Raw genomic sequence first — 27,735 nt, 5'->3', positions numbered from 1 at the left:
GTATACAACATAGTGATTAGACATTTATATACTTTACAAAGTGATCACTACAATTAGTATGGCAGAGGGATTATAGCTCATGTCAATAGTTTTATCCATTGTTCTAAAAGTGCCAAGCACTAGACTATAAGAGCATTTATCTGCCCCTTTTTTTTTGGCCCACCAGTTAGGGCCTCTTCTTCTGTCTCTTGACACAATCCTTTATCACCTCTACCACTCTGTGCCTAAAAATATTTTGGATGAGCTCATTATTTTTTCTTTTGGGGGGGGAGGGTTTTTTTAAAAAGACTTCTCATTTCAAGGACGAACTCATTAAAAAACAAAAACAAACAAAAAAAGATTTTAAATGTATGTGGGAAATAAACTCTTGAAGTTTTTGCAGACTCCACTAAACATATAAGCATGTATATCTAAAATCAAACAAAACATTTTTACTCCATAAGAAATATATCATGCAGTTAGGGAATTCAAAACCCAGCTATTTTCTTTGTTCTCCAATCTTGGCAGCCCACCATGAGATTTTAGAAAGAAAAAATAAAAACTTAACCTAATAAAAGAACAGTGACCTTGATGTGTCTGAAGAAATGTAGCTGATAAATAGGAAACATATGCCTATTAGGACATAGTTTTGTGCTAATATTTTAAGTCATTTTACTGAAAACATATGAGGATGGGGCAGAGAAGATGGGGACAGAAAACAAGGAAGGAAGTATAAAGAAGGCACTTGGTGTAAGACAGAGTGGGTAGTACCAAAGTTTTAAGTAGGAAGGTGAGCCATGCAAGCTCAATGACCGCGTACGGACAATACAAAGAAGCGCGCACAGCCAGTTAACAGGATCCATGAAGGCACCACATCAGATCATTCCAGAAAAAACCCTAAATGCGAGCTGACATTTTTCTTTGGCAGGTTAACTGCCACTGTGCAGCAAACTTGATTGTGTTTGCAAGAGGAAAATAACTGAACAGGAGCCACCTCAGGGGAGACTTGTCCAACATAGCTGAGCCCACACGTCTGCCAGCTGCCCCAGATCCATGTCTATCCAATGGTGCCCTGGACCTGTGATGAGGTGGCTAACATTACAGCATATCCTGCCCAAAGGGAGTTTTCACAGCCACATCCTGAGTGAAGCATTTCACATTGTTTTTGCCTAAACTAAAGTTTGGTTTTGGGAAATTTATCAAAAGTCCTTTGCTGCATTTTGCGACAAATTATGTCAACTTGTAATGTTTAAAATAAACCTTTCTGAGTAAAACTGGGCATAAAATTTTACGATGATAAAAAAAAAGCGTGAATATTTAACAAACCCATTTTAAGCAATAGTTCCATGCCTAGTAAGACCTTAATTTTATCTGAGCATATTCAATTGAGATTTGAGGGGGAAGCATTTTTCTGAGCATTTTTTTGGTAAATGTTATCAGATTTAAGAAATAGTTGTTTGTATCTCACCAGTTGTTTATACTGAATAAAGGTCAAGATGTTGCAATGATGAAGAAGTCTTGAACAACAGAGCTGACTCTCTCATGGAGAGGGATTATTATGCTCAAACAACTTTATTTATAAACAAGTGATTCTACTAAATGGTGATACATAAGATCTCAGATCAGTTTAGTTGATTTTTTTACCCCCAAAAACATTTCAGTATTGTCTAAGTAAAAATCATGGAGATTTGGGGGATTTGGGGGATTTTAAAGTAAGGGTATTTATTGGTTTTATAGAAGCAGTTGCAAATAGGCTAGTTGAAGAACTTCTGACTGGCCTTAACCCAGCTTGAGGCTAAATTGATGCTAACAGAGGAATTTTGTGGTTTCCACTGCATTTCCACTTGAAGCAACACACAGACAACTTGCCTGTCCCCTTCATTTAAAGTGCCAGGAATGTAAGATATGTGTCCTCAAAGATCATTACCAAATGCACAGGCAAAAAAAACTATTGTATGATTGTTCAGGCGGTGTGGCCATTTGATAGGTGTAAATTGAATTGTAGTACTGTTAATATTGCACCTCAGGGCAGCAAATATCTTCATAGTTGAATCAACTGATCATTTTCTCTTCGTAGGTTGGATACTGGGGACTGGAAAATCATCCCCACGGATGTGCTCCCTGTGACTGTGATATTGGAGGTGCTTATTCTAATATGTAAGTCAGTAAAATGAATGGCAAAGTTTTGTGACAATATTCCTCACTCACATTTCCACATAAAAGCTCATTTTATTCTGATATGCTCATAGTCATAAGTGAAGGAGTTCATTCCATGACAAGCAAAGGGCATCGAAAAGCGATGATCTCCAGCCCAATTGATTTATTCAAATATTTCCAAGGGTGAAATGGCAATTCTGCACCTAGGTCTCCCACGAGGTGGTGGGATAGATGCCTGCAAATGTGTGACTTCACCTGCCTAAAACACCAACTTTTTGCCACCCTGTAAAGAGAGGTCCTACACTCTCCTTTTCCCAGTTTTTAGAGCAGAATTAGAGAGCTGCTGAGGAAAGAAGTGGCTACTGGGTTTCATGGGTATGGATTTGATTTTCAAGACCAGACTCGTAGAGGACATAGCCTCTCATTACCCTGCCAGGACAATTGATTGATCGGTTCAAATAATGGATCCAAACTCAGGGTTTAATTAACCCAGCAGCCCCATGCCTTCATTTTATGATCACCCTGCTACGGTTCTTCAGATGGATTTGTTTTACCTCAGGTGCTCCCCCAAGGATGGGCAGTGTGAATGTCGCCCGCATGTCATTGGCCGCAGCTGCACTGAACCAGCCCCTGGCTACTTCTTTGCTCCTCTGAATTTCTATCTCTATGAGGCTGAGGAAGCCACACCACTCCAAGGACTTGCACCTTTGGTTTGTATTTCATTTCTAATCCTTGCAGACTTTATTTAATGCAGTGTCAGTAAATGCATTTAGCACACCCTTGAGATCATGGGTAAGGTACCTGGAAAAGAATGGTTCAGCCCACAAACACAGAGCAGAGTAGAGGTTATTCTATCAAGGAACTGCAATTACATAAATTCTGGAGGGCAGAGTCTGCATTTTGTTTATCTTTGTATCCCAGTTCTAGCACAGAGCCTGGGACATAAGTGTGATTAAGTTATAATGAAATGGACTTTACTTGCGCTCTTTCGACGCAGCCATCAGAATGTGTTTACTGAACATCTACTTGTCTGTCTCCCTCACAACATTGTAACCCATGAGACAAAAAGAAGGCTGTGAATACCACTCACCATTGTTCTAGTGCCTAGCACAGTATCTGTCACACAGTAGGAACTTGGTAGATCTCTGCTGATGAATGAAAAACGTATGCAAAAGCAGTGTAAGTGTGCTCTCTGGCTCCAGAAGCTGCTCTTGGATTAGCAGTTCTCACCAAGGTCAGTGATGTTCACAGGAACCTCAAGTGTCACCTGGAGCTCTACTTCGTTTCCTACTAGTCACAGTCCTATAGGGATTATTTTCTAAAAAATATTTTTCTAAAAGTCTCGTCAGAGGTGCAGACACATACATGTGAAGGATTAGAGAAAATACAAATTAGACTCTCTCATACTGCTCTCAAGCATGTGACTCCAGTTATAGATGGGCACAGGACAAAAGGAAAGGTGATGTGAGATGAGTCTTCAAGGAGAGAAAGCATGTGAAGGTTAATTCTGAAGAGAAGATTTGGATAGAAAACAGGGGACCTCATTCCAGTTCCCAGTGACTGAGTCATTTCCTGAGATCTCTTCCTTATCAGAACGCTGTTGGTGGGAGGAATAAAAATGCCCCTCAGGAGTCTCGGAATTTGCTCTTTTAGAGACTGGAATTGGGGCAGAAACAGGAGGCCTTCACTGTTGCTGCTTAGACTTACAACTGTGGTGGGTGGAATCAAAATGAAATGATTCTATGCATTCCTCTTCGTGGTTTTTAAAATTGAATCTTTACAATGGTCATGAAAAACAAAACTTTTGGAAAGAAATATTGGTATTTATATTTAGATTATACTTATTGTGAGATAATAGAGAAATATATGTGATGGTCTTGGCCCTGGCTCCTGACGCAGAGTTCCTAAATCCTTCGGAATTTCCTGGGTGATAAGAAGAGATAGGAGTGTCTTTTATTTGATGAGGCAACTCTTGGTGGGCTCCTGAGTAGCTTCAGGATGGGAACTAGTCACCAGAAAGACCAAGCCATGATTGAAACTTTCATCCCTGCCCCTGCATCGTCCAGGAAGAGGAGAGGGCTGATGATTGATTTAATGATCTGTCATGCCTATGTAATGAAGCCTCCATAAAAATCCATGAAGTACTGGGTTCAGAGGGCTTCCATGTTGGTGAACACATCCATGTACCAGGAGGGCAGTACACCTCAGTTCCAAGGGACAGAAGCTCTAGTCTTCCCCCTTATGTATCTCTTTATCTGACTCTATCTGTCTCTTTTAACATATCCTTTATTATATAATAAGCCAGTGAATGTAAGTGTTTCCCTGAGTTCTGTGACCTGTTTTAGCACATTGTCAAACCCAAGGAGGAGGTCACAGAAACCCCAACTTGTAGCCAGTAGATCAGAAGCCCAGGTAACAACCTGGACTTCCAATTGGCATCTGAAGCGGGGAGGCAGTCTTATGGGACTTAGCTCTTAACCTGTAGGATCAGATGCTAACTCCAGGTAGACAGTGTCAGAACTGAATTAATTGTAAGACAGCCAGCTGGTGTCAGAAACTTGGTTGGTGTGGGAATAAATGGACACATCTTGTGTCAGAAGTGTTGTGAATGTGGTAATAGTGAGAGTAGAGGATAAACACAACGGTGTTTATCCTATACAACTATAAATGCGGTAGTTCCTATTTTTCAGATAAAAAGACACAAAACAAACATGATTATCTAAAACAGATGGACTCTTACTTAACATTTATTCAGTATGCACCATGTGGTGGGTGCTGGCAAGCAATTAAGTAGGATAATATTAGCTCCAAATTGTAAATTGACAGCAATCCTTACTCATGTCTCCAAAGCTTAAAGAAAAATATCAAGGTTACAGAACGGGTTTAAAAGGCAAGGAAAATTGCTTAAAAGACCGGAAAGTAATACCTATGACAAAGGAAATGATATTCAAGGTGGGATTGATAGTAAGTGTTTAGAGAGTGATAGCATGAATAATTTCCCTCTCCACCAAGAAAATGATCTATAATTGTAGGAGAAAGGATTCAAGTTAGACACCATTTAATTATTTGTTCATTTACTTAACAAATATTTATTGTGTGTTTACTGTGCTGTTTGTTGCTGCTGCTATTAATAAAACTTTCCAATTTATATAGGTTATCTCATTTAACTTTCCAAACAACCTAAGTATTATCATCTGTAATTTTCAGATGAGAGAAAACAATAGAGAGGTTAAGTAATGTACCCAAAGTCAACACAGGTGGTGGGCAGTGGGGCCTGGACTAAAACCCAGGTGTGTCTGGTTTCAAAACTTGCTCTTAACCCATTCACATGCATAATGCTGAGCCTCAGACTGAGGGTAACATAGAAAGGGATTAGAGTCCCTGCCCTCCCAGAGTTTTAACTATAGCTAATACATTTACATAGATAAATAGCCCATGATAGGGGCAGTGCCCTATGAAAAGGAAAGTCAATAAGTGCATTAGGATTTTGGAGCCATGAGTAATTTTTTTATGAACAGACTTAACACATAGGTAGAATAATTGAAAATAATAAGAATTTCAATTGGTAGACTAGGCTAGAAGACAGTCCAGCTAGGAAAAGTTATAATGGCTCAGAGGAGAAATGGTGCAGTTGTATTCACAGGTAGAACAAGAAGTTTTTCTATAGGGAAGACGTATTAGAAAAGGACATTAGATTCTCCTATTAAAGTGGCTAAATTGTTTTCTCTGGGCAATGAGAACTCATCAAAGTTTTCTGAGCAAGGGAATGACATGCTGAAGACTGTCCTTGGTGGGACAGTCTAGCCGAAGTGAAGCCTGGGGTGGAGGGAAAGGAGTCTGCAATAGTCCAGACAGGAATAAAGAGGGGTCTAAATTAAAGGGTAGCACAGAAAAAACAAAGAGCAGAGATGGAGATATGAAAGGACATGAATCCAAGATCACATCTTATGAATCATTGTTTTAATACTCAAACAGGAGAACAAAAAAGAATGACAATGAAATTTCTTGGTGGGTCTTCAAAAAATCTGACACTGGCATACCTCAGAGTTATTGTGGGTAGTTTGTTTCCAGACTGCCGCAATAAAGTGAGTCATAATCTTTTTGCTAGTGGAGGATCTTGCCTTCGATTTGTAAAAAATATATATATATATATATATGTATTTATAAATATATGTATATATATTTATATATACGTGTGTGTATATGTATATAAAATATATATATGAGACACACAATAAAACGAGGTACGCTTGTACACATATGTCTTTGTCTGTTTGGGCTGCTATAACAAAAATACCATAAACTAGAGTGGCTTATGAACAACAGAAATTTATTTCACATAGTTCTGGAAGCTGGGAAGTCCAAGATCAAAGCACCAGCAGTCAGTGTCTGGTGTGAGAGCCCACTTCCTTATACATTTGTCTTCTTGCTGAGTCCTCACATGGCTGAAGGGGCAGAGGTGCTCTCTGGGGTCTCTTTTATAAGGGCATTAATCCCTGATCACCTCCCAGGGCATTAATTTTATACGGGTATTAATGCCGTTTTATAAGGGCATTAATCCCATTCATGAGGGCCCTGCCTATCACCTCCCAAAGGCCCCACCTCCTAATACCACACTGAGGATCAGGTTTCAACATATGAATTTGGGGGATGGGACACAAACATCCAGTCTAACAACATCACTGCTACTTGAAATGCGGCCTGTAGACTCTCAGTATTGGCATCACCTGGGAGCTCATTAGACCACTGAATCAGGTCTGCATGTTAACAAGATCCTCAGGTGATTCATATGCAATTTAGGAAGCTCTGGTTTGTTCTCTTATAGAAACTACTTGCGGTCACAAAAGTTAATATTGGTTAAATTTAACGTAGTATAGAATTTAATATAGAGTAGTATATAGTTAATTCCATAATGTGTTTTCTGTATAAAATTAGTTAAACGGTTTATAATTTTTTGTTACAAGATGAACACAATTAGTGAGTGGAAAAAAAAGAGAGAGAGAGAAAGAACCAATACACATAATCCCAGCCTGGCCTGTCCAAGGGGTCCTCTTTACAGGGTGGTGGAGGAGTGGGCCAGAGAGCAGGGCTGAGACTCAGAACAGCAAACACAGGAGTAAGGGCGCCCCTGAGGTGACCGTGGCTGACCCAGGGCTGCATGCTCATGATGAGCAGCAACAAGGGCACCTGCGAAATTAAAAATCTTGTTTGTAAAACCAACAGTGAAACATTAACCAAGCAAATGCCTAGGTCTAGGGTACAGCGTAAATTTGGAAATGAGTAATTGGAGGTGCTAACTGGGTTGGCAGCTGAATGACTAAGGAAATGATGTAAAAAAGAAACCCACAAAATCCAGGATTTTAAGGAAACTAGAGTTGCGTGAATGCAGTCCCTCTGCCTTAGTCTGGCTGGTAGAGTTTGGCTATCTTGGTATAATCTCTCATGGGAACTAGGCCAAATCCTACAAACCGTGAGAACTAAGAGGAGTTGATCTGGAGCGTGTCAAAAGTTATACTATCTAATAAACCTTTGAATCTTTGTACCAAGCCTATTGTTGATTTTCTACAACTTTTTTCTTTAGATTTCATGTTAAAACATAACATTTGTGCTTTTTTTTTTTAAAACACTATGAAACCAGTGAGAAGAATAAAATGTTTTCCCAGTTTAGAATTTCACTAGTATAGCATTCTTTCAAAAGAAAACCCATCATGTGGTCTTAGGACCACAAAAATTTCTCCTTTTTACAGCAAAACAAAAAATTTTAAGCTGCCTTCATGATTTCTTCCTGAGGCTATTGAATGAGGATCATGATTACTTTTTAAATTATAGTATAATCTGAAACTATTGAACTATAGTATAATTGGCCCTTCGTTAATTACTTAAGCTGTATTTTCTTTCCTTTTTAAGATATTAGCAACAGCTTTGCCTACATGTGATGTGTATTTCCAGCAACAAGGAAGTGAATTCATAATTGACAAAGGAAATATAGTACTGAAGAGAAATCAGAAGCATAGCATACATGCTGACAAGCAGAGTGAGGTAAGCCATTTCTTCGTGGCCATTTTCTGTTGTGCTATAAACAACTAACCCAGGTAATGCACTTAGAACCGTGCTGGCCCATGTAAATGCTCAGTCAATGTTAAGCTCTTATTATCCTCAACAGAATGGAAGAAAGGAAGAAGCTAACTCAGAGTAATTAGAGCCCCTGGGAAAACATCAATAGCTTTATTTCTTTTTGTAACGAAAACTTCTAGAAAGCTGGATTCTGAAGCTTTGGTGAGTCAGGTACAAGAATTCACAATTTCTTGTCATTTTAGTAAGAAAAGGTACAGTGCCATGGAATGGCTTTCCTCATAGCTGGAGAAAAAAGAATACGCTGATGTCCCTGGGGATGATGCGTGGCTATGCCCTCGATTCCGAGGCAGTTGGAGTTGGCCGGTGCTGATGCGAGTGCCAGAATGATGCCACCTCCTCAGAGCCTGCCTTCAATGGCTTTAGAAGGCTGGAGGAGACCTGAGGAGCCTATAGCCATCCAACTACTATTCACTCAAAGTTGTGGCTGCTATAGGCCCTTGTGTTCCTTTATTCATTCCTTACTCTAGGATCTTTATTGAGTGCTCCTGTGTGCATATGTGTGAATTGGCATGTTGGAAAAGCAAATGAATTGGCATGTTGGAAAAGCAAACGAAAGCAGACAGTAGCTGTCTTTTTTACAAACCTAGCACCTGAAACAGTTCACTTCATGTAGGAGATCTTCTTGGGTGAATGAAACGGTTGAATGAATGACAACAGAAATATTTAATCATGCAGCCTGTCCTTAAGAATGTTTTTGGGGAAATGAGTCACTTACACAAAAAACTAATGTGTGCCAGGGTGGGGTAGGTACATAAAAGAGTTACGCATGCATGATATGGACTTCAGGTTAAGGAGGACACGCTCCAGCCGAGAGGGTCGGCAAAGGCTCTGTGGACGTGCTCCTCCTCTGTGTCCACGCACGCCAGTCATGGTGGCTTGGCTCTTTCTCCTGCTCCTGTCACCATGCCACATGCCCACGAAGCCTTCTCTGACTATCCAGGCTTCTCAATCTTAAGTCCACCTGACCAAGAAAGGTGGGGAATGAGGCACTGCTCCCCTCCCCTTGCACTCTGTGACAGAGATCAGTCAACCTCAGATTTTTTACTATGTGTAAGTATTGCTGGGGGAGTTCATTTCAAATACAGATTCTAGGGCCTTACTCACAAGATACTGAATCAGGGACTCAGACCAGTCAAAAAATTTGTGTTTACCATGTATCTAAAGGTGATTCTGATACAGATTCGCTGCTCTAAGCATCCACAAGCTACTCTCCTAACTCTTGCCTGATGTGACCACTTCTGTATCATTGATTTGCAAACCTTCTACTCATCCCTTAAGACCCAATTCAGATTTTTCTTTGTCTGACATTCTATACCCTGACATCTGGACACAATTAATTATTTCAATCTCTGGGGTCCCATAGATCAGTATTTTTCAAACTATAGGTCATGCCTATTAGTAAATAGGTGATGAAATCAATAGACAGGGTCAGCTTAGCACAACAGAAGCATACAAAGCACAGCATATTTTTTAGTGAAATTTTTGTTTCAGTTTTATAAAATGTGTGTGCATGCCGTGCTGATTTACTGTCTTGGGTTGGGTTCCCTAGAAGCAGAGATTACAACAGAGGTTTGGGCGCATGTACTTTACTGAGGGAATGCTCATCAGGAGAAGCCTGTATGAGAGTGAGGGCTGTTGGCTGGGAGTGGGGAAGAGTGAGGCAAGGATGGGGTCTGGGGTAGAGTCTAGCCTAGGCCTGGTCCCCTGGGAAAGCTCTGAAACATAAACAGCAAAAAAGAGTTGTCATCCCTTGAGGCCCAAGGGCTGGCTTGTTGTATTCCCATATTAGTCAGTCATGACTGTGGCTGCCAGGGCAGATACAGGTAACCCATCAGGTCAGATGGCTCTCATGGGCTGAGGGCAGTTAAGAGAAGAGCGAAGTGGTGAGTGATAGCACCAACAATCACTGGAGCTGATGGCTGGTTAGAGTGGCCCAGAAAAGGGGACCAGGCAGTACATTAACAGGATCAACTAAAATTCACTCCTTCCATGCTCAGACCCACATACAGGGCCCAGGGCAAAATAGAAGTGCAGTGCCCCTGGTTCAAAAATTAGGGAAAAGTGCCACTGAAGGTAGTAACATATAAAGCTTTTTAGTTTCTTCTGTAGTCTCTCTCTTGACTTGTAAAAGTGTTTTTCATTTGCTATTTATGTCTTTCTAAGTAAAGAAATATTAAAAATTTAAATTATTAACATGAATTATACTATTCATCTTTATATTGTGCAATACCAATTTTAACTGCAAATATAAGAGCATTTAACTCATATACCTCATCACAGATACTACACAATTTGTAGTCTATAGTCATATATGTGTATGTATTTTGTTCTTCCCAAAACAATGGGAATGCCACACGAAAATGACTCATTGTTTTTATTTCACCTCTTGATACATGTTCTACCAACACTTTCTACTTTCAACTTACCGATGAGTAAGGAAGGGACTGAAAGCCAAAGAAACTATGGGTTGCTCTATCTTCCTCTTTCCTTCAAGTCATTATTTCCAGTGTAAGTAGTTGGCTAATACAGGGAAGTAACATGAATAATGTGTTTCTGGGAATGCCTTTGCCGTCTTTCTGCTTTCAAGTCTGGTCGAAACAGAAAGCTTGGCTTCTTGGAGTTGTCAGCACTCCTGCTCACTCAGTCATAGAAGTAACATGCTTTCTTTGTACTCACTTTGAGTCTCACTGAATGCCAGTGCATTCTAGGTCCACTTGAATCCTATGCTCATGGGTGTCATGTGCACGGCATGTGAATGTGGCAGCAAGGCAGCATAACTACGTTGTGTATATCTCCTCTATTCATGTGCATGCTCCATCATCCCAAGAGACTTCACTTACAAAACAGCTTTAAAGAAAAAATTATTATGTTAAGATGGTGACAGCAGAACATTAAGCCAAGCATGGGCCCTTCTGAGCATCGGCCCTGTGCAGCTCCGCAGGTTGCATGCCCATGAAGCTGATCCTGCCCGTTTGCCTCTTACATTAAGTTCACTCCAAGCAGGCACAGCTTCTCCAGGATTCTCATTGGTCACAATTCCTAGGGAAATTCAGAAAAGGAGATTAGCCTCCTGCTGCTGCAGTTGACCTCAAGGTTGTAACTAATACTCATTATCTCCCTCCATGCCATCCATTCTAGATTTCTCTCATCCTCGACTGGCACTTTTTGTGTGGGATGGCCTAGGCCTTCATCCCTCTGGGGTCTGAGCCCCCGGTTACCATGCCCTAATCAAGCCATGTGTGGGAGCTCCAAAGGTGCCTCAGTGGCTCACCTCATTGCCACACACATTCTTTGTGTCCCCATTCTGCAGCAACAGCCTTACCAATTATGGGGACTCCTTCACATGCCTGCTGGTCTATAGGCATGAAGAGTCCAAGTAACTGTACAGCAGCCATAGCTTTAAGGTTAGTGTTATTCTTTGACTCTCTCCAAGAATCAAGACGTCAGGACCTACAGAGCGTAACATTGCAAGGGCAAGAAGCCCAAATTTCCATGGTCACTGGAAGTGACAGTGAGTTTAGCTACTCCTTTTTGGTTCCCAAACCCATGTTTTCTCCCTGTTGGGGACACAGCATCACATAAAGGCCATTGGTTTAAGGGGTAAATAACATTATGAAGAAAATGCCCCTATCTCACGGGGTGTGATTTCCAAGCTGGTAAAGCTGCATATTTAAGGGGCCCCATTCCACTGCCATCTCAGATCAGCATCTTCTGGATATCATGGTTTGTGTGGAAACAGTGGCTCCCAAAGTCACACGATCAACACTGCTGCACTTATTTGCTGTAAAGTGTGTTCCTTGTGCTGAGATGTTATATTTTCCTACATTGGTGAATCAGATACTCTGAGTACTCAGAGAGTGGTGCTGGCCAAGGCCATAGTGTGCCTGATTCTCACTATGGGAGACCACATAACATTGCTTTCAACCAAGGGACCCACTTCACTATTCTTCTGTAATACATGGGATCAATGTTCTATTCTGTGAAAAATCTGGATGGCCTAGATCCTTTTAGGCTGTATTTTTACAAAGGGCAGGAGAATTAACAGCCTTGGGGGTAAGACTGAATATACGCTCCTAACTATCCCAAGTAAATACAAACTACTTCTGTTCCTTCTTCATGGGAGTGGAAAATAACACAGTTTGCATTTCAATAGCTGCATATCATGGACCAGGGTGGTGTTAATCTACTCTGGCAAAGATACTCCATCCAGCACCAACAGATACAAGTGGAGCTACAACTGGTTGTGTTTGTATTGTTTGTAATGGGGATATGATGAGAACCACCACCAAGTCTTGAGAGTGGCACTTTGAGAATGCCTCTAATTCGCAATATTGTTTTTATTACTATCTTACTTGGTGGGAGGTGGGTGTAGTTTGGGCATTTTACAAGTTTATACTTGGCATTTTCTACTATAAGAGCTCTTACTCTATGAGTCAAAATCCATTGCTAAATAGGTCCATTTCAATTACATATCCAGGAAATGGACAAAATAATGTGTGTGAAGTTCAATAGACTCAGGGAACCCACTGTGGAAAGGACCTGGGCCAGAACTCCATTTATCACCTGACTCTTATATGTCCCTATTCTACTAGGGGGACAATGATGGCACTTTGGGTACCTGGTTATCAGCATCAACTCTGAGTCTATATCCACCAACCTTTGGAAAATCTAGGTATTTTCCTTTCTCCAATAGACTCAAATAAATAACCATAGATCCATTTGGAAAATAAGTGAGAGAATCATAATTACCAGGGTGATGCAGAGTCTTCTCTTATGGGGACCTGGCCTTTCATTCCGTCACTGGAATCTGGGTCTGAGAATTGGCTCAAATCTAGAAATTAGGCAAAGGATTTGCCTAATTTACATTAGGATTTGCCGTATTTCCATTAGAGCATCTGACCCCAGCCTTTTGCTAATTCATACTTAGTCATTTTTTATTATATATATTAAGCAATACTTTTGTTGACTGCTCATCTATCTTGCTCCTAAGAATACCATGTTCTATTAATCATCAACACGGAAGATTCCTGTGGACCAGGGCCCCTTATCTCCTATTCCAACTTCGTTGCCCATTATAATTATACACACCCGTCTTGCTTCTAAGAGTTAAGGTCTACCCAGCCTTTGATAGCCTGTAGTCCTGTCCTCCATGTTTATATAAAGGAGTTTTGTAATGGTTTATCCTACCAGCCTACAGAGAATATCCAATACTCAGTTTCTCAGTAATGTTGGTGCCCCTTCACCAGTTCATTCCTTACCCTCTAAATAAATGGAGTGTCCGCCAGATCTCCCAAGAAACATAGACAGTTGGTGGGTTTTCTCATCTTGTATCTTAGATCCATTCTAGCATGCCTACTTCTTTGAGCCTTGTATTCCTTCCTCCATATCCTGCTACAGCAGTTCTGTCACCTCAACTTTATTACTCTGGCCCATGACTTTTGCCAAGCTTCCAAGAGCTACTCTAGCAATATATTAGATCCATCTCCCAGGGCTTCAGGGCCCTTAACAGACTATTAAATCCTATATCACTGGTGACCCCAAATCAACAAACTCTCCTTACCTAGTTTCATATTCTGCCCTCTTGGTCTAGCACTCTCAGAATCCACACTCAGTCATTCTCTCCCAGTTGCTCCTAGTACATGTTAAAGAGTCCCTCTCAGAGACCCAGCCCCTCCCCAGTCAGATTGCACTGAAACTTGACCATAATGGCCAAGCAAGTGGTCAGGAGGAGTAGTATAAGCAGATCCTGAGGAAGGTATACATTTTCTTTTGAAACACCTGCATCATTTAAGGTTTTTGCATTGTCTTCAAATGCGTCAGGTGTGGAGTGGAGCAGGGTTTGCATTTATAGTAAGAATGAGCAGATTACTTCTATAGTCCAAGAGTGCTCAGAAGAACCACGGGGTTCCAGGTTCTCATGTGTTTCACCTATATCTCAAGATCCCACTGCTTCCCTGTGAAAGGCCTGACTTTGGCATAGGTGACTTACCTAAGCTGAGAATTCAGCCTCTCTAAAATTCTACAGCTCTTACAGTTAAGGCTTGTGCCTGGTCTTCAGTTCTCCCTGCCCTCTAATTAAAGGAGATGAGAATCTCTTTAAATTCCACCAAGGAAGCCCTCTAATTATTATACTTTGCTCTAACTTTGTGATTGATTGCCCTGAACCTGTCATTTTCTCTCAGTGGCCTCCAGCAATAGTCACCCATTTTCTCAGTCCTCATTATTACTATTTCCTGGGAAGACCAAGGAGATATTACTCATGTCAGTGCCTCCCTCCCCCTTTATCCTATCCTAGTTCTCTTCACATGTTTTAGCAATTGCTCTGCTACTGAACACCAGGGATCATCAGGACATGTTACTTACTGCGGTTCTCGTTGCCAGCTGAACAATAAATGGGCCACCTCCAGAACTGCATCTTAGAATCTACTTTTAGGTGAACTGTATGGAACCAAGTGTCCCAGGTCAGCTGCCATGGAAACAGAGGCTAAGACTGGATTTCGGTGTATGTAATTTATTAAGGAAGTGTTCTTTAGGAAAACTCTTTAAGAAAATGAAGAAAAGATAGAGAACAGAAAAGAGTAAGATGAGGTCCCGGGTAAAACAAATCTTGACTTGTTCCACGGGGGAGCTCAAAAGTACAAACTGCAGACAAAATTGTCCTTTGGCTAGAGCTGCCTCAGGGGTGAAGATGGGGGATGAGGGGGGTATGTAAAAAGGTAATTCTCCAGTGAGCTGTTAGAAGCCACACACACAGCAACCAGGTAAAGGGGATCCCAGAGGGGCGCCTGCAGCATCTTCTGCAATTGTGAGAGTATTTTTTTAAATGTTTGAAAAACATTACATATAGATGAGTTTACATGTACCGCTGTCTACTGAAACCTAATCTGGCGGTATAGTTTTTTATTCACATTTCTGTCTCCAATGCAAGATTCTAAGCTCCTTTGTGACAAGGACTCTGTCCTATTCATCTATGTATTCCTAATTCAGAGGCTGGCATCAAATTGTTACTAAAGAAACATTCATCAGATGAAGAGCAATTTGGGGTAGATCACAGAGCAATTTGAACTCCAGGCTAAGTAATTTGGGTATAATTCTGTTGGCAGTTAGAAAGAGTTTGAAATGTTTGTTGGCAGTGGTGTGTAATATGTATTGGACAAGGGAGAGAATGGAGAGAACGTCCAAGAGGCTGTTGCAGCAATACAGGCAAAAGTAACAAGAGACAGAATTCCGGTGAAGGCCATAAGTGTGGGGAGGCAGATGCAAAAGCCATTTAAGAAAATTATCTGCAGGATCCAGATGGCCCAGGCTGACATCCAGTACAGAGCCCATCGAGGATGCTAATTAATCAAATGCGTTGTTTTGTACATATCCCGCCCCCAAGCAGATAGAAGACAAGTTCTCACGTTTGCATGGAAGAAATAGCTAAATAATAAATCCATGTGGGTTTTTTCATTGTCATCATGCACATTTAGGTAAAATCCGTGTAGTAGGCATGGGAATCTTTTCTTTCCCTTCATATTTTGACCAGAATCCTACAGTCATATCTGAGAAAACCCAAGGTCATCAATGTGGAATTTGCTCAGTTCATTTGCACGTGGATACTTAAAATTAAGGTGGTATCCAGTGACATTGCTTTCAAATCAATCATTCTATACAGTAATATATGTTCCAAAGCTGCAGACTGAGCACATTATTCTCAGCTGTACTCTGGACTGTATCCTGGGTGGAGTAATTTATCGGTGACTCATATGGATCTTATACACATCAGGAAATATGTGGGTTTTTTTTTTCTTTTTTCTCTGAATTCTTCCAGGCCTTGACTTTAGGCAAAGCTATGTACCTTTCTCTCTGACTTTTGGCCAGGTTCCTGCTCCTCATGTTGTTCTCCGAGATCCTGGGATGCCTGTTACATGGACTGGACGTGGATTAGCCAGAGTTCTCACTGGGGCTGGCTTAAGATTTGCTGTCAACAATATTCCCTTTCCCATGGACTTCACCATGGCCATTCGCTATGAAGCTCAGGTACCCTTTAAGTCAAATGGTGATGAAAAGCTGAAATGCATTCTTGAACCAAGTTTCCATTCCAGTCTTACAAGATAGGTTTATCATAAAATGAATTGCAGAAAGTAGAACATCTGGAAAGCATTACATGCGAAAAGGTTTCCTAAAGATATTAAAGCAACACAGTGAGCCATATGCACACATGGTTTATTCCAGAGAGAAAAGCTAAAGTTGAAGTTATATATTTAAAGCATTAGGTCTAAGGAAGCGGTGATGGAATGTTTGTATAAGAATAATAAATAACTCAAATAACACAAATTCCACTCTCCTGGGACTTTTTTTCTAAAAATTTAATCAGCTAACATGTCCAGAGATTCAGACTCAAGGGATGCAGAAGAGGAATTTATTTGCATTTTGGTTTTTCCTTGAAACAAGAGAAAAACTAAAAGCAGGCTGCTTCTCCTGCCTCCCGCTGCCTCTTGAGAAATATCTAAGACAGAAAAGAAAACAAATGAGAAAAATGCTGATCCAAAGCATAGTTCCTAACCTTTTCTTTGCATAATCTTTTTCTTGATAATCTGAAACCCCGCAGACCATCTCCCTTGAAAAAGATTTTATATGACTGGGAGTGGGGGGTGGTATCAGAGCCCCCAAAGTCCTTCTAGGGGCAACGTTCTGGAAGCACTCAATGTGTATTATATGATCAGAGATACAACATAATTCTCTATTTCTCACTTACAAATGAAAGCTAAGGAACTTCATAAACTTTGACCTGGTAAGTATGACAAGAAAGTTTATATATATATATTCTTTTTTTTCCAAAGAGAGAACACATCTCTAACAGCTATAAAACACTTTTTCAAATTGTAAATCTTCCAGAGTATAACAAATTAGCATATGCTATAAATATATATATGTATATATATTTAGACACATATAAATATGTCTAGTAATATAATAATTATTAAATAATATGAAATAAGTTAATTTATATAATAATGTATATGTAATAACATGAAAACAGTATATATCCTTTTGTGAAGGATGCCAAATTTTTATTTTTATTCTATGATCCAGAAACACAATGAATTAATCGACTCTCGGAGACAGAGTTTAAAGACATGACCTGTCATGACTAATAGGGTTTTCCAGGCCCATGAACTATAGCTACGGCCATAAACAATATTTCTTCTACCTGGACCACAATTCAGACACCAGGGAGCTAGCCCTAAGAGTGAACCTCTAAGACTTCTTTTACTTCAAAATTCTATTTTCCAAGTGGGATATAGGTTGCAAATTCAATTCCATGCCCTATTCGGTAGGTATATGTTTGTGCATGCAAAGCAGATTTCTGCATCCTCACAATGACATGCTTTAATATCATGCCTGTCTAGTCCACAGCTGACTGGGCTGTCCAGATCGTGGTTAACCCCCCTGGAGGAAGTGAGTACTGTACACGCAAGACCCCACCACAAAAGCCTCATTCTTTTGCCTTACCAGCAGCTTCCAGGTATGCTTGAGACCTGTCCTCAAACATTGAAGATTTCTTAGAATTTTGTTCATACATTAATAATCTGTATCCAGGAACTAGATGGGAGAAGAGGCATATTAAAGAAGACAATAGAATGTTTCTTTCCCGATGGCCTTGATGTGAAAAAGTAAAATGCTACAAGAATAAGAGTAAAATATTTAGGTTGGATTTTCTCAGCTAAGAATCTGTAAGGTAAAATGCTAGTAATTTTGGGCCACTAATTTTTCCTCAGCAGAGATTTATGGCAAAATGAAGCAGAAAACCCGTTGATATTAGCATGGTAGATAAGGATGGAGGACATTTGCTCCATCCTTTCTCCAAAGCAGTCATGACAATGCAGGGCCAATAGTTTCTAAGGCTTCGCTATTTGGTATAACCTATGGAAGAGCGATGCAGAATCGGAATGTGAATTTACTGTCCACCCAGCCCACCTGAACTGGTCTAGACCTAGACCTAGCCTCCGCCCCACAATGGAACCCACATCACAGCACAGGTGGGACACTACCAAATACTACTGCTGCTTAGATTATATAAGTATACTTTTGTCATGAATTTTTGCTTTATTTCTCTTAATACAGAATTATGCTGCTTCCCACACCCATCTGTTTAGAACCAAATGTACAATATTCCATAGATGTCTATTTTTCCCAGCCTTTGCAAGACAGGTCCCATGCTCATTCACATATCCTGGTTGATTCTGTAAGTATCACCGAGCTTTGTGGGTGCTTCCCTCTAAACTGAGCTCCATTACAGTTCTGCTTTTTGACTCTCTAGTGAAATGTTTCTTCAGAAGTATAAATATATTTGTTTCATTATAAAAATCACCTATTCTCTATAAAAGTCACGTCATAACAATTGGAAATCCTGTAGAACAGTATGTGCTAGTAACAGTTTGAAGTGTTTTACATATTCTATTATTTGGTCTTACAGAGTCAATAACTCTATAGGGGAGGTACTCTTATTATCTTCATTCATAGACAATAGAACTGAGACTCAGGGTAACAAAGCTAGTGAGTGAGGAATCAGAAATCAGAGCCAAACTACCTGATTCCAGAGACCCTACTCTGAGCCACAGCAGTTTACAGAGAGTTTAAGGAGAAATCCCACTGCTTTAATTATTATCGTCTTGCAAGTTTTCATTTTATACATATTATGCTTTTACATTTTTGTAATCAGAATGCTCTTACAAGTATGTATATGGATTTTTTTCACTTCACGTTATGTCATAAGCATTTTCTTGTGGTGCTTATGCAGTCTTCTTATCATTTTTAGGAACCATGCATAATGTTGTCTTGAGTGACTTCTTTTAGCGTCTTTGCCCCACAGAGTTTAGCCACAGTCATTCCATCCAAACCTCTCACTCTGCACAACTTCAGGCCCAGGCTTGTCAGAGTTCAGGCATTGAGTAAATTTACATAATCTACTTATCTATTCCCCTACTTGTGATCATTTAAGTTCTTTCTATTTTTCACTACTATGTATAGTTGGTACATATTTTTTAAATGTTTTAAAATACAGTGTTCTGCTTTACCCAAGGTTTTATGGCTCTTGAAATAACTTATCAAGTTAATTTCTATAAGGTATTCTTCAATTAATTTTCAGGATTATCATAGTATATGGAGCACCAATTTCATCCCCCTTTTAGCAGAATTATATAGAATTGCTTGAGATTTTTTAAGTAATTTTGTGTATAAAAATCAAATTGTTTTGTTAAAATTGCATTTTTTAATATTTGTGAGAATCTTCTAATATCATGACTTAATTGGCAAACTATAGACTACAAATTTTATTGGAACATAGCCCTGCTGTTTTGTTTACATGTTATCTATGGTTGCTTTCAAGCTACAGAGGCAGAGCTGAGTAGTTATAACAGAGACCTTGGGGCTACAAAGCCAAAACTATGCCTTACAAGAAATTTGTTGACCTTTGATTTTAATTAGCTACATATCCATGTTTTGTGAATTATGTCTTCAAAGTTCAATTTTTAACCATTGAATATTTTAAATTTATACCCTTAACCTTTGTTATTTCACAATCTACTATAGAATTCAATATGAGGCAGATATATCTTGGATTTTATTCAATAAATTCAGTTATTATAACATAAAAAAGTCATTGTTTAAGATTATTTTACTGAAAGTAGAGTTGCAAAATTTAATGAAAAGGAAAAGAAGAAAGAAAGAAACAGGACATCAAGTTAACTTTAAATTTTTATAAATATGTCCCAAATATTGCCCTCAAATGATATGTGTTTATGCTAAAAAAATTATTCATTGTTTCTCTGAAATTCAGTTTTAAGTGAGTGATTTGCATTTAACTTGGCAACCTTAACCAAAGGTCTAAAGTTTACACCTGGAAGGCCATATAATATTGTGGTGAGGTTCTACTACATTGTGGTAGAAATAAAGTGCAAAGGAGAAACAAACTCTTGAATGGAAAATTTAAACTATCGTAATTCCTGTATCCATACAACTCATGTTTTCTGCCAAGGAGCTTTAAATAGAACTGTGCTCATGAACCAACATACAAGTTACAAAGAAAGAAAATCATATACAACAAGTTTAATCCAGGGAGAAAAAACTAAGAGTTGAGAACCCAGACAGAGTAAAGAAAGGGAAAGGAAGAAAATAAGAAAGTGCTAAGTCACAAAGGGATGTTTAATAATAATAATTAATAATAATAATAATAAATTATGAAACAAATTTATAAGAGCCAAGTTACAACTCATTTGAAATCCACATATTAAATATTTCTAAACTTTGTAAATTCCAAAGATCATCACCTAATCCATCCAAATTATTCATTCATCATCATTCACTGAGTGTATATGGGCCAAGAGCTGTGCTGGTCCCTGGGGTATAAAATATGGTTCTTACTCTCAAAGAATTCTCACTCTGATAAAGACATCCATGTAAACAAAATCATGACAATGATATTTGATAGATGCTTTATATAAATGGATAATTTGAAATTAACTTAAAATATATCCAGTTGATCAGTTTTCAAGCAATCATTCTCTATGTACAGCTATGAAAACCGTGAAACATGAATAGAAATTAAGAGAATAGGCTAATCTTGGCAAACTGTCAGAAACCTCAGAAAAGGCCTTAGATCCCTATTTTAGGTCAGATTCCCTAGAAGCAGAAGCTGAAACAGGGTCTCTGGTGCACCTGATTTACTGACGGCATGTGCACAGGAGAAGAGGAGTGAGGAGAACTGGAGAGGATAGAGCAGGACTCAAGCAGAGATGTGGTCTCAACTGAAGAGTAGCTTCAGCTGGATCCCACATGGAGCTCTGGTACATGGACTACATCACGGAACTGGTTCCACCTGGAGGTGAACTGGTGAGCCTGCATGTGCCCAAGTCATTGGCTCACCACCCCATCCAGTGAGCGCTTGAAATTCTGGACAAGGTGGCTGAGTCCAATTTTTTGGAGAAGGGCACAGCTGTGAGCCTTTAGCTGCCAATGTCACAGCAGCTGGCAGATGGGAACATCTGGGCAGGCTACCTACAATGTCCCCTATAGTCTCTGTCCCAGGATATTTAGTAGGAGAAAGTCATTGTTGTTTTCACATCACCAATTTTGTGGCTCTGGAAAGATACTTAACTGCCTGGGACCTGGTCCTTTCAAAGTTTATTCTTCTCTGCAACCAGATTAACATTTGCATCAAAAGCTAGAGTGCATTACCAAGAAGACCAGATGAAAGCTTTGTTCAATCCTGGATGCTCCTTCTGCACAAATACCTTTTGTCTGGCAACATAGTGAGAACATTAATTTTTTTTCAGTCACCCTGATTATATGATATGTGCCCTCATAAAAATGTGTTTCAAGTCAAAAGCATATTAGATATTCTCGAATATAAAACTGCCGTCCTTCTTCTAAACTATGGAATAGACTACATTTGATAAACATAAAGTGCTAACAAGTTTCTAGGAGAAGTGAGTCATAGCATTACAAAATTCTATCGCTGACATTCTTATCATCTGATCTATCTACTTGGTACCAAAAGTGATCAGCTCTACACTAGCTCTGCCCAATAACTCTGAATAATTAACCCCTGATTGGCTATCCTCATCCTCATCCCTAGCCCATCTGGCTTCCTTCTGCATTTCATTCTACTTGGTTTATTGGTTTGTGTTTGGAGAAAGTAAAGTCGTTTTAGTATCAAATTAAAAATACAATATTAGAAATATATATATATACTTTCTTATTGAAAACATCTTTATGGAGTACTTGCTATAAATGAGACACTGTGGTAGGCACAGGTGTAAACAAGACAGGTACCTTCGCTGCTGTGCCAGGGCTTGCTCTATAAAGGGGACATGCAGACAATTACACAGGAAATGACAACACGATGTGAGAGATACTGAGAGCTGTGATAAGCAGCAAACTGAAAAGTTCAGAGTGGCTCAGGCAGTGGTTCTCAATGTTATCTTACCCAACCTTCCCTTCTTACTAGAATATTTCATAACACTCTTTACTATCCTGAAATGAAATTCATAGGCTTTATAGCCTTCCTACACATAACTTCCACATAATATCAATGTAGTGTGTAAATACAAAGAAGAAATAAAAGGAAAGTGATTTATAAAGAAATAATATGTACTGCAATATGTATACGCACAGGCGTGAACGTACCAGAAGACACAGTGAAGCAGACATTCATACATGTGGAGCCACTGTGTATGAGACAACCGTGAAAGTACGTGTAACAGAGACAAGTTTAACATGTTTTAAAAACATAGAGTAAGGCTTTCAACTTATAATTATAAATGAATTTCTCCTTCATGAATTTTCAGTGGAACATTCAAAACCTGTAGAAGACATGAGGTGACTTTCCTTTTTATGAGAATGCCTAGCATTTTTGGCTCCCACCCACTAAATGCCATGACAGTGAAAATCACCACTTAGAATTTCCCAAATGCCTTCTAGAGAGCGATACCTCCCATATTGAGGACACTGAGCTGAGAGAAATGAATGAATGAATGAATGAATGAATGAATAGAGATGAAGCTTAGATTTTATCCTGAGGCAGTAGGAAGCCAGTGAAAGATTTTAAGGAAGGGGTTATCTGAACAAACTTTTAAAAGATCGCTCTGACTATAAGGTAGAATATTGATGGGGAAGGCAGGACAAAAGTTGAAGACGAGACACATATTGGGCTGCCACTGTGGTAATCTAAGTGGCTCAATTAGGGAAGTGGCAGGGGAACAAAGAACAATAAATGCATCCTGGACACATTTAATATAGGTCAGATTGACCAGGCTTGTGTTAGACTTGACATGTGGGGGATGGAGATGGGTGGGGAGTATTGATGACAAAGATGTAGGTATTAGAGATGATGTTCTTCAGTTTTCTACCCTGAGCAGCCTGGAAGATGGTGGCATTATTTCCTGACAATATGTACGGAAGGGAAAGTAAATCTCAGGTGTGTCTTGTTTGCAGTGTCTGTGAAACAACCCATAGGCTTGTCTGTGTAGATCTGTGCATATCTGGGGCCCACAACTGAGATGTAGGCAGGAGACATAAATTCCAATATTAGCAGCCTATAGATGGTAACTGAAAGAAGATACAGCATTGTTAAGGTCACCTAGGAAGTGGGTGTAGAGTAAGAAGGGGGCTGATGAGAGAACCCTGAAGAACTCAACATTTGGGGATATGTGGAGGGAGAAGTACTGTTTTGGCAAGAAAAGTGAGCAGGAGAAGAGGTAGTGGGGATGGCATAGAAACAATTTTTCAGGAAATTTGATGGTCAGGGAGTCAATCCAGGGGCAGTGGCAGGAGAAATATATGAGATCAAGGAGGTGATTTTATAGATGGGAGAGACTTAAGCACATTTAAATGCCAGTTGAAAGGAAGAGATTGAAGAAAGAAAGCAAAATCCACAGAAAAGTGTCCTGAAGGCAGAAGGAAGAGCAGCGGGACATCTCTTCCACTGGGATTCCTCTTCTTCATAAGCCCTGAGTCAAAGACAGGTGACAGCCCTTTCTCTGTGAATTAAGAAGAGTAAGAGGCAATGGCACATGCTGAGAGTACAAGGAGTATGAGGCTAGAGGTTTGAGGAGTCGAGACGCTTTGAAATAGTCATCTAGGGTTGAGATCCCATCTGCTGGTGTGTCAGAGGACAAATAGAGAAGGGGGGTCGAAGTAAAGAACCATGGAAACTAGTTTCAGTATGGACAAAACAAAAAGACCAGGGGAGACTTATCTGTGCTACTGGGTTCACTCTCCTAACATGACCTGCTGAATTAAAACTTATTTCTAATGTTGCTTGTTCCATCAGTTGTTCAAAATGACCAACTTGGTGTGATCAATTTGTTGTACCAACACCTCTGCTGTATCATCCAAGCCATGAATGAACTTTTTAAATAGTATCAGGTTATAACTTCTCAAGAAATATAGCTATATAGCTTTTCTTTACATAGATGTTAAACTATAGATGAGTCATCCTTGAGAATAAACTTATAATGATGCATTTGTCTCCATAATAGCTGTATAATCTAAGCCGGCAACTCTCAAAATGCATCTGTGAAATCTTGATTTTTACAAGCTGTTAGTAAGCGTTGTTTGAATATAGAACCAAGTGATTAAATAAGTCTGGAAACACTGAGTTCATAAAGTATTTTTCTTGCTGGACTTCTTAGTCTTTGGTATAGTAATCTATTCTGTGAATTTCCAAAGATATATGTGTGTGTGTGTGTGTGTGTGTGTGTGTGTGTGTGTGTGTGTGTGTGTGTGTGTGTATAGTTTACTATAGAACACCACTGTTCACAAGTAACTGAAAAAGACAAAAATTGAAAGGAAAATTTTATGGAATTAGAGTTCTACAGTAACACTATGGAATGCCCTAAGCCATAATTTCTTAATTTATTACAAGTAGCCTAGTTGAAAGTCTTTCAAATCTAACACAAATTTATTAGCAGCTTAAAAATATAATAATAAGGACAGTAAAAAGATAAAGACATTTATTTTCTTTGCCACAGGTCAATAAATGGAAATAATTAAAGACTTCGTAAATAAGTTGAAAATCTTAAAATCTTTAGTTGTAAGCCATTTAAAGAATTGAATTGAGTCTCTTTTCAACCATTAGTTGCATAGCTCTAATTTTTTTATATCTAGAATCTGGAATAGGAGACACTTGTGAACATAAGTCTTCTTTTCTCATTATTTTAAAAGCTTGGTCTTATTCCCCAAATCAATTCATTGGAGAATTTCTGCAGCAAGCAGGATTTGGATGAATATCAACTGCACAACTGTGTTGAAATTGCCTCGGAAACAGGACCTCAAGTGCTCTCTGGCACATGTAAAAGGCTTATAGTCAGCATGTCTGCCAGGCTACACGATGGCGCAGTAGGTGAGTATCTGTTTAGTAGGCTCTGCTGAAGCTTTGCTATCTATACAAATGCTTTTTTTTGGAAAGTGAGTAAATTGATTTTATTTATTTTGGCATCTGCTCCAAACAACCAATGTAAATACCCCTTGCCCAGTGATGACATACACAGAGCAGTCTGTTGATGTGTTGGAATCATAACTCACAGTTCAGGAAATATATAAAAGAGGGGTCTCGCAGTAGCATTAAGATGCTAGATTGCTGGAGCAATGGTCTTAAAATATTTATTTGGAAAACGGAATTTTAGGGCTGAATCAAACTCTAAACTTCTTTCATCCCCAAACCTTCATTTAATAAATGAGAATATTAGGGTCCAAAAACATTAGGTATCCTGCCCATTTCACTAAGCTGTAGAGGAGGATTTCTCACCCTCAGCACTTTTGAAATGTGGGACTGCATAATACCTGTCATAGAAGTGGGGTGATCTGTCCTGTACATTATAGGATCTTTCGCTACATCTCTACCTTCTACCCAGCTGATACCAGTAGCACCCTCCCCATAGTTGTGACATTCAAAAAAGTTTTTAAACTTTGTCATATGTCCCCTGGAGGGGGCATGGCAAAATCTCCTTCCAAGGTGAGAACCACTGCTATAGAATGACAGCTTCAATGACAGCCTGGGTTTCCTGAGTTCTAGGCAAATGCTTTTTCTGTTATACTGCAGGTCTCTGGCTCCAAGGTATCCACAATCTCATGAAAGATATGGAATAAGGAAATCAAAGATATAGTCCAGCACCAACATAGATGATCAGAAATTGAAGTAATAATAATATCAATAATAATAATTATATTGGAACAAATAATTATTAAAACAACTTAAGCCTTTCATTAACTTAAGTAATGTTTATTGTTGTTAAATTTATTATTATTTTTTTTTAAGGTGAGTCAACCCTTGGTTGACCTCACAGATTGCAAGGACCTTGTCAGCTAACAATCCCTTATTTTTTTAATTTTTACACCTACAGCACCTGGTCTTCCTAGGTGGTCTCCCATCCAAGTACTAACTAATTAGGCCCAACCCTGCTTAGCTTCCAAGATCAGACAGGATCGGGCTTGTTCAGGGTGGCTTGGCCGTAGTACATTTATTTATTAAGTTATGTTTATTTAGCACTCATACTGTTCCAAGTACTTCACAGGTGGTGTGGTGTTCGATCTTTATAATCCCATTTGGTAGGTCTTATTATTATCTTCATTTAATAGGCAAGGGAGTTAAGGACTGGAGAGGTACCAAGTGAGAGGTGGACTAAAGCTACTAACAGGATGAAGTGTTCCTCTGTTACTTTGTTCATTTCTAACTTGCTTCTTTTGTTCCCTGAAGCCTGCAAGTGTCACCCCCAGGGCTCAGTTGGGACCAGCTGCAGCCAACTTGGAGGCCAATGCCAGTGTAAGCCCCATGTGACTGGGCGCTGCTGTGACAGGTGCTCAACGGGAAGCTACGGTTTGGGGCATCAAGGTTGTCACTGTAAGTAACAAAAAACAGAGGAGGAAACATGCTTGGTCACAACCTTGGCGTTTCAAAGGCAAGAAAGTCCATGTGGTGAATCTAAAATGGGAGAGAATTGAGAATTTGACTACGTTATTCAGATTGTCTATGTAGATAAAATGTACTGACATTTTTTTCTGCCATACTTCATTCATCCATTCACTGAGCAGTGACTATATACAGAGCTCTATTAGGAAGCATGAGTAGTCATAAAAACATGGTCCATGCTTCTGGAAGTTGGAATTCTATATCAAATAGATGGTAGTTCAAGTAGAATGTGGGAACACCATCAAGGGAGTTAGCTGTGCAAACCCAGCTGAATGATCTGGCACATAAGCATGGTGGCTGGAAAGGCTAAAACAGTGATGATATTGGGAAGTCAAAAAAGAGGACAACGCTGTCACCAGGATATTACTCTTTCTGATGCTGGGATCACAAACAGCATTGGAACTCATTTTATAAGCCTCCCATTAACAAAGGCTTAGGTGGGGCTTCATCCACAGTTGATAATTCAGTTCTCATGGTTGTTATGTTCAGGCTACATAGTTCTCTGTTGCGATGTAAACCATTAGTGAAAATACTGTTCCCCACAGAAAACTACCTTAGGAACCATGAAAACCACCAGGTACAACTTCCTGCCTGCCTAGTAAACAGTCTATCAAATAGCTTAGGTCCATCATCCTTCTTTTTTGTCCTTTTCTTAAAAAAAAAAAAAAAAAACAACTATAAAGTGTTTGAGATACACAAAGGAGCAAACATTTCTTTCATGTAGCACCCATCAAACGAACAGGCATCATATTTTTGTATGGAGAAGACTGGCTCAAAGGATTCAACAATTTACCAGAAAAGGATTAAATCTCCTCTATCTTCCCTAGGAAAAAGAAAAATCTGACCTTTGCGAGAGGGATTCTTATATTTTTTATGGTCTTCAAGTTTGACTCCCAAGATATACAAAAGTTCAAGTCATTAAAAACATGTTACCATTCCGTTCCTCTATATAAACAACATTTATCTGACCCAGTTGTCCACACATTCATCTGGTACCTACCACACACACA

The 27,735-nt window shown here is 39.4% G+C and overlaps 1 protein-coding gene and 1 pseudogene across 3 annotated transcripts in view; one reads left to right on the top strand and one right to left on the bottom strand.

Annotated features, from left to right (window-relative positions):
* The window catches only part of LAMB4 (laminin subunit beta 4), a 100,335-nt gene that overhangs the window by 36,891 nt on the left and 35,709 nt on the right, over positions 1 to 27,735 (top strand). For 2 of the 3 annotated variants that reach the window (XM_039849119.1, XM_039849120.1), the window contains 9 exons: positions 2,057 to 2,136; positions 2,696 to 2,846; positions 8,044 to 8,175; positions 16,135 to 16,293; positions 17,674 to 17,782; positions 18,230 to 18,296; positions 18,382 to 18,502; positions 24,982 to 25,159; positions 26,513 to 26,656. In XM_039849119.1, coding sequence (XP_039705053.1) covers positions 2,057 to 2,136; positions 2,696 to 2,846; positions 8,044 to 8,175; positions 16,135 to 16,293; positions 17,674 to 17,782; positions 18,230 to 18,296; positions 18,382 to 18,502; positions 24,982 to 25,159; positions 26,513 to 26,656 — 1,141 coding nt within the window. Of the gene's footprint in view, positions 1 to 2,056; positions 2,137 to 2,695; positions 2,847 to 8,043; positions 8,176 to 16,134; positions 16,294 to 17,666; positions 17,783 to 18,229; positions 18,297 to 18,381; positions 18,503 to 24,981; positions 25,160 to 26,512; positions 26,657 to 27,735 lie in introns of all 3 variants that reach the window. The other variant, XM_039849118.1, reaches the window with a different exon arrangement.
* On the bottom strand, positions 26,151 to 26,273 carry LOC120591997 (uncharacterized; annotated as a pseudogene).

This window comes from Pteropus medius, unplaced genomic scaffold, assembly GCF_902729225.1.
Source record: "Pteropus medius unplaced genomic scaffold, Ma_sr-lr_union100, whole genome shotgun sequence".
Lineage (NCBI taxonomy): Eukaryota > Metazoa > Chordata > Mammalia > Chiroptera > Pteropodidae > Pteropus > Pteropus medius.
The sequence above is the reverse complement of the archived record's forward strand: the minus strand, read 5'-3'. Positions and strand labels throughout refer to the sequence as shown.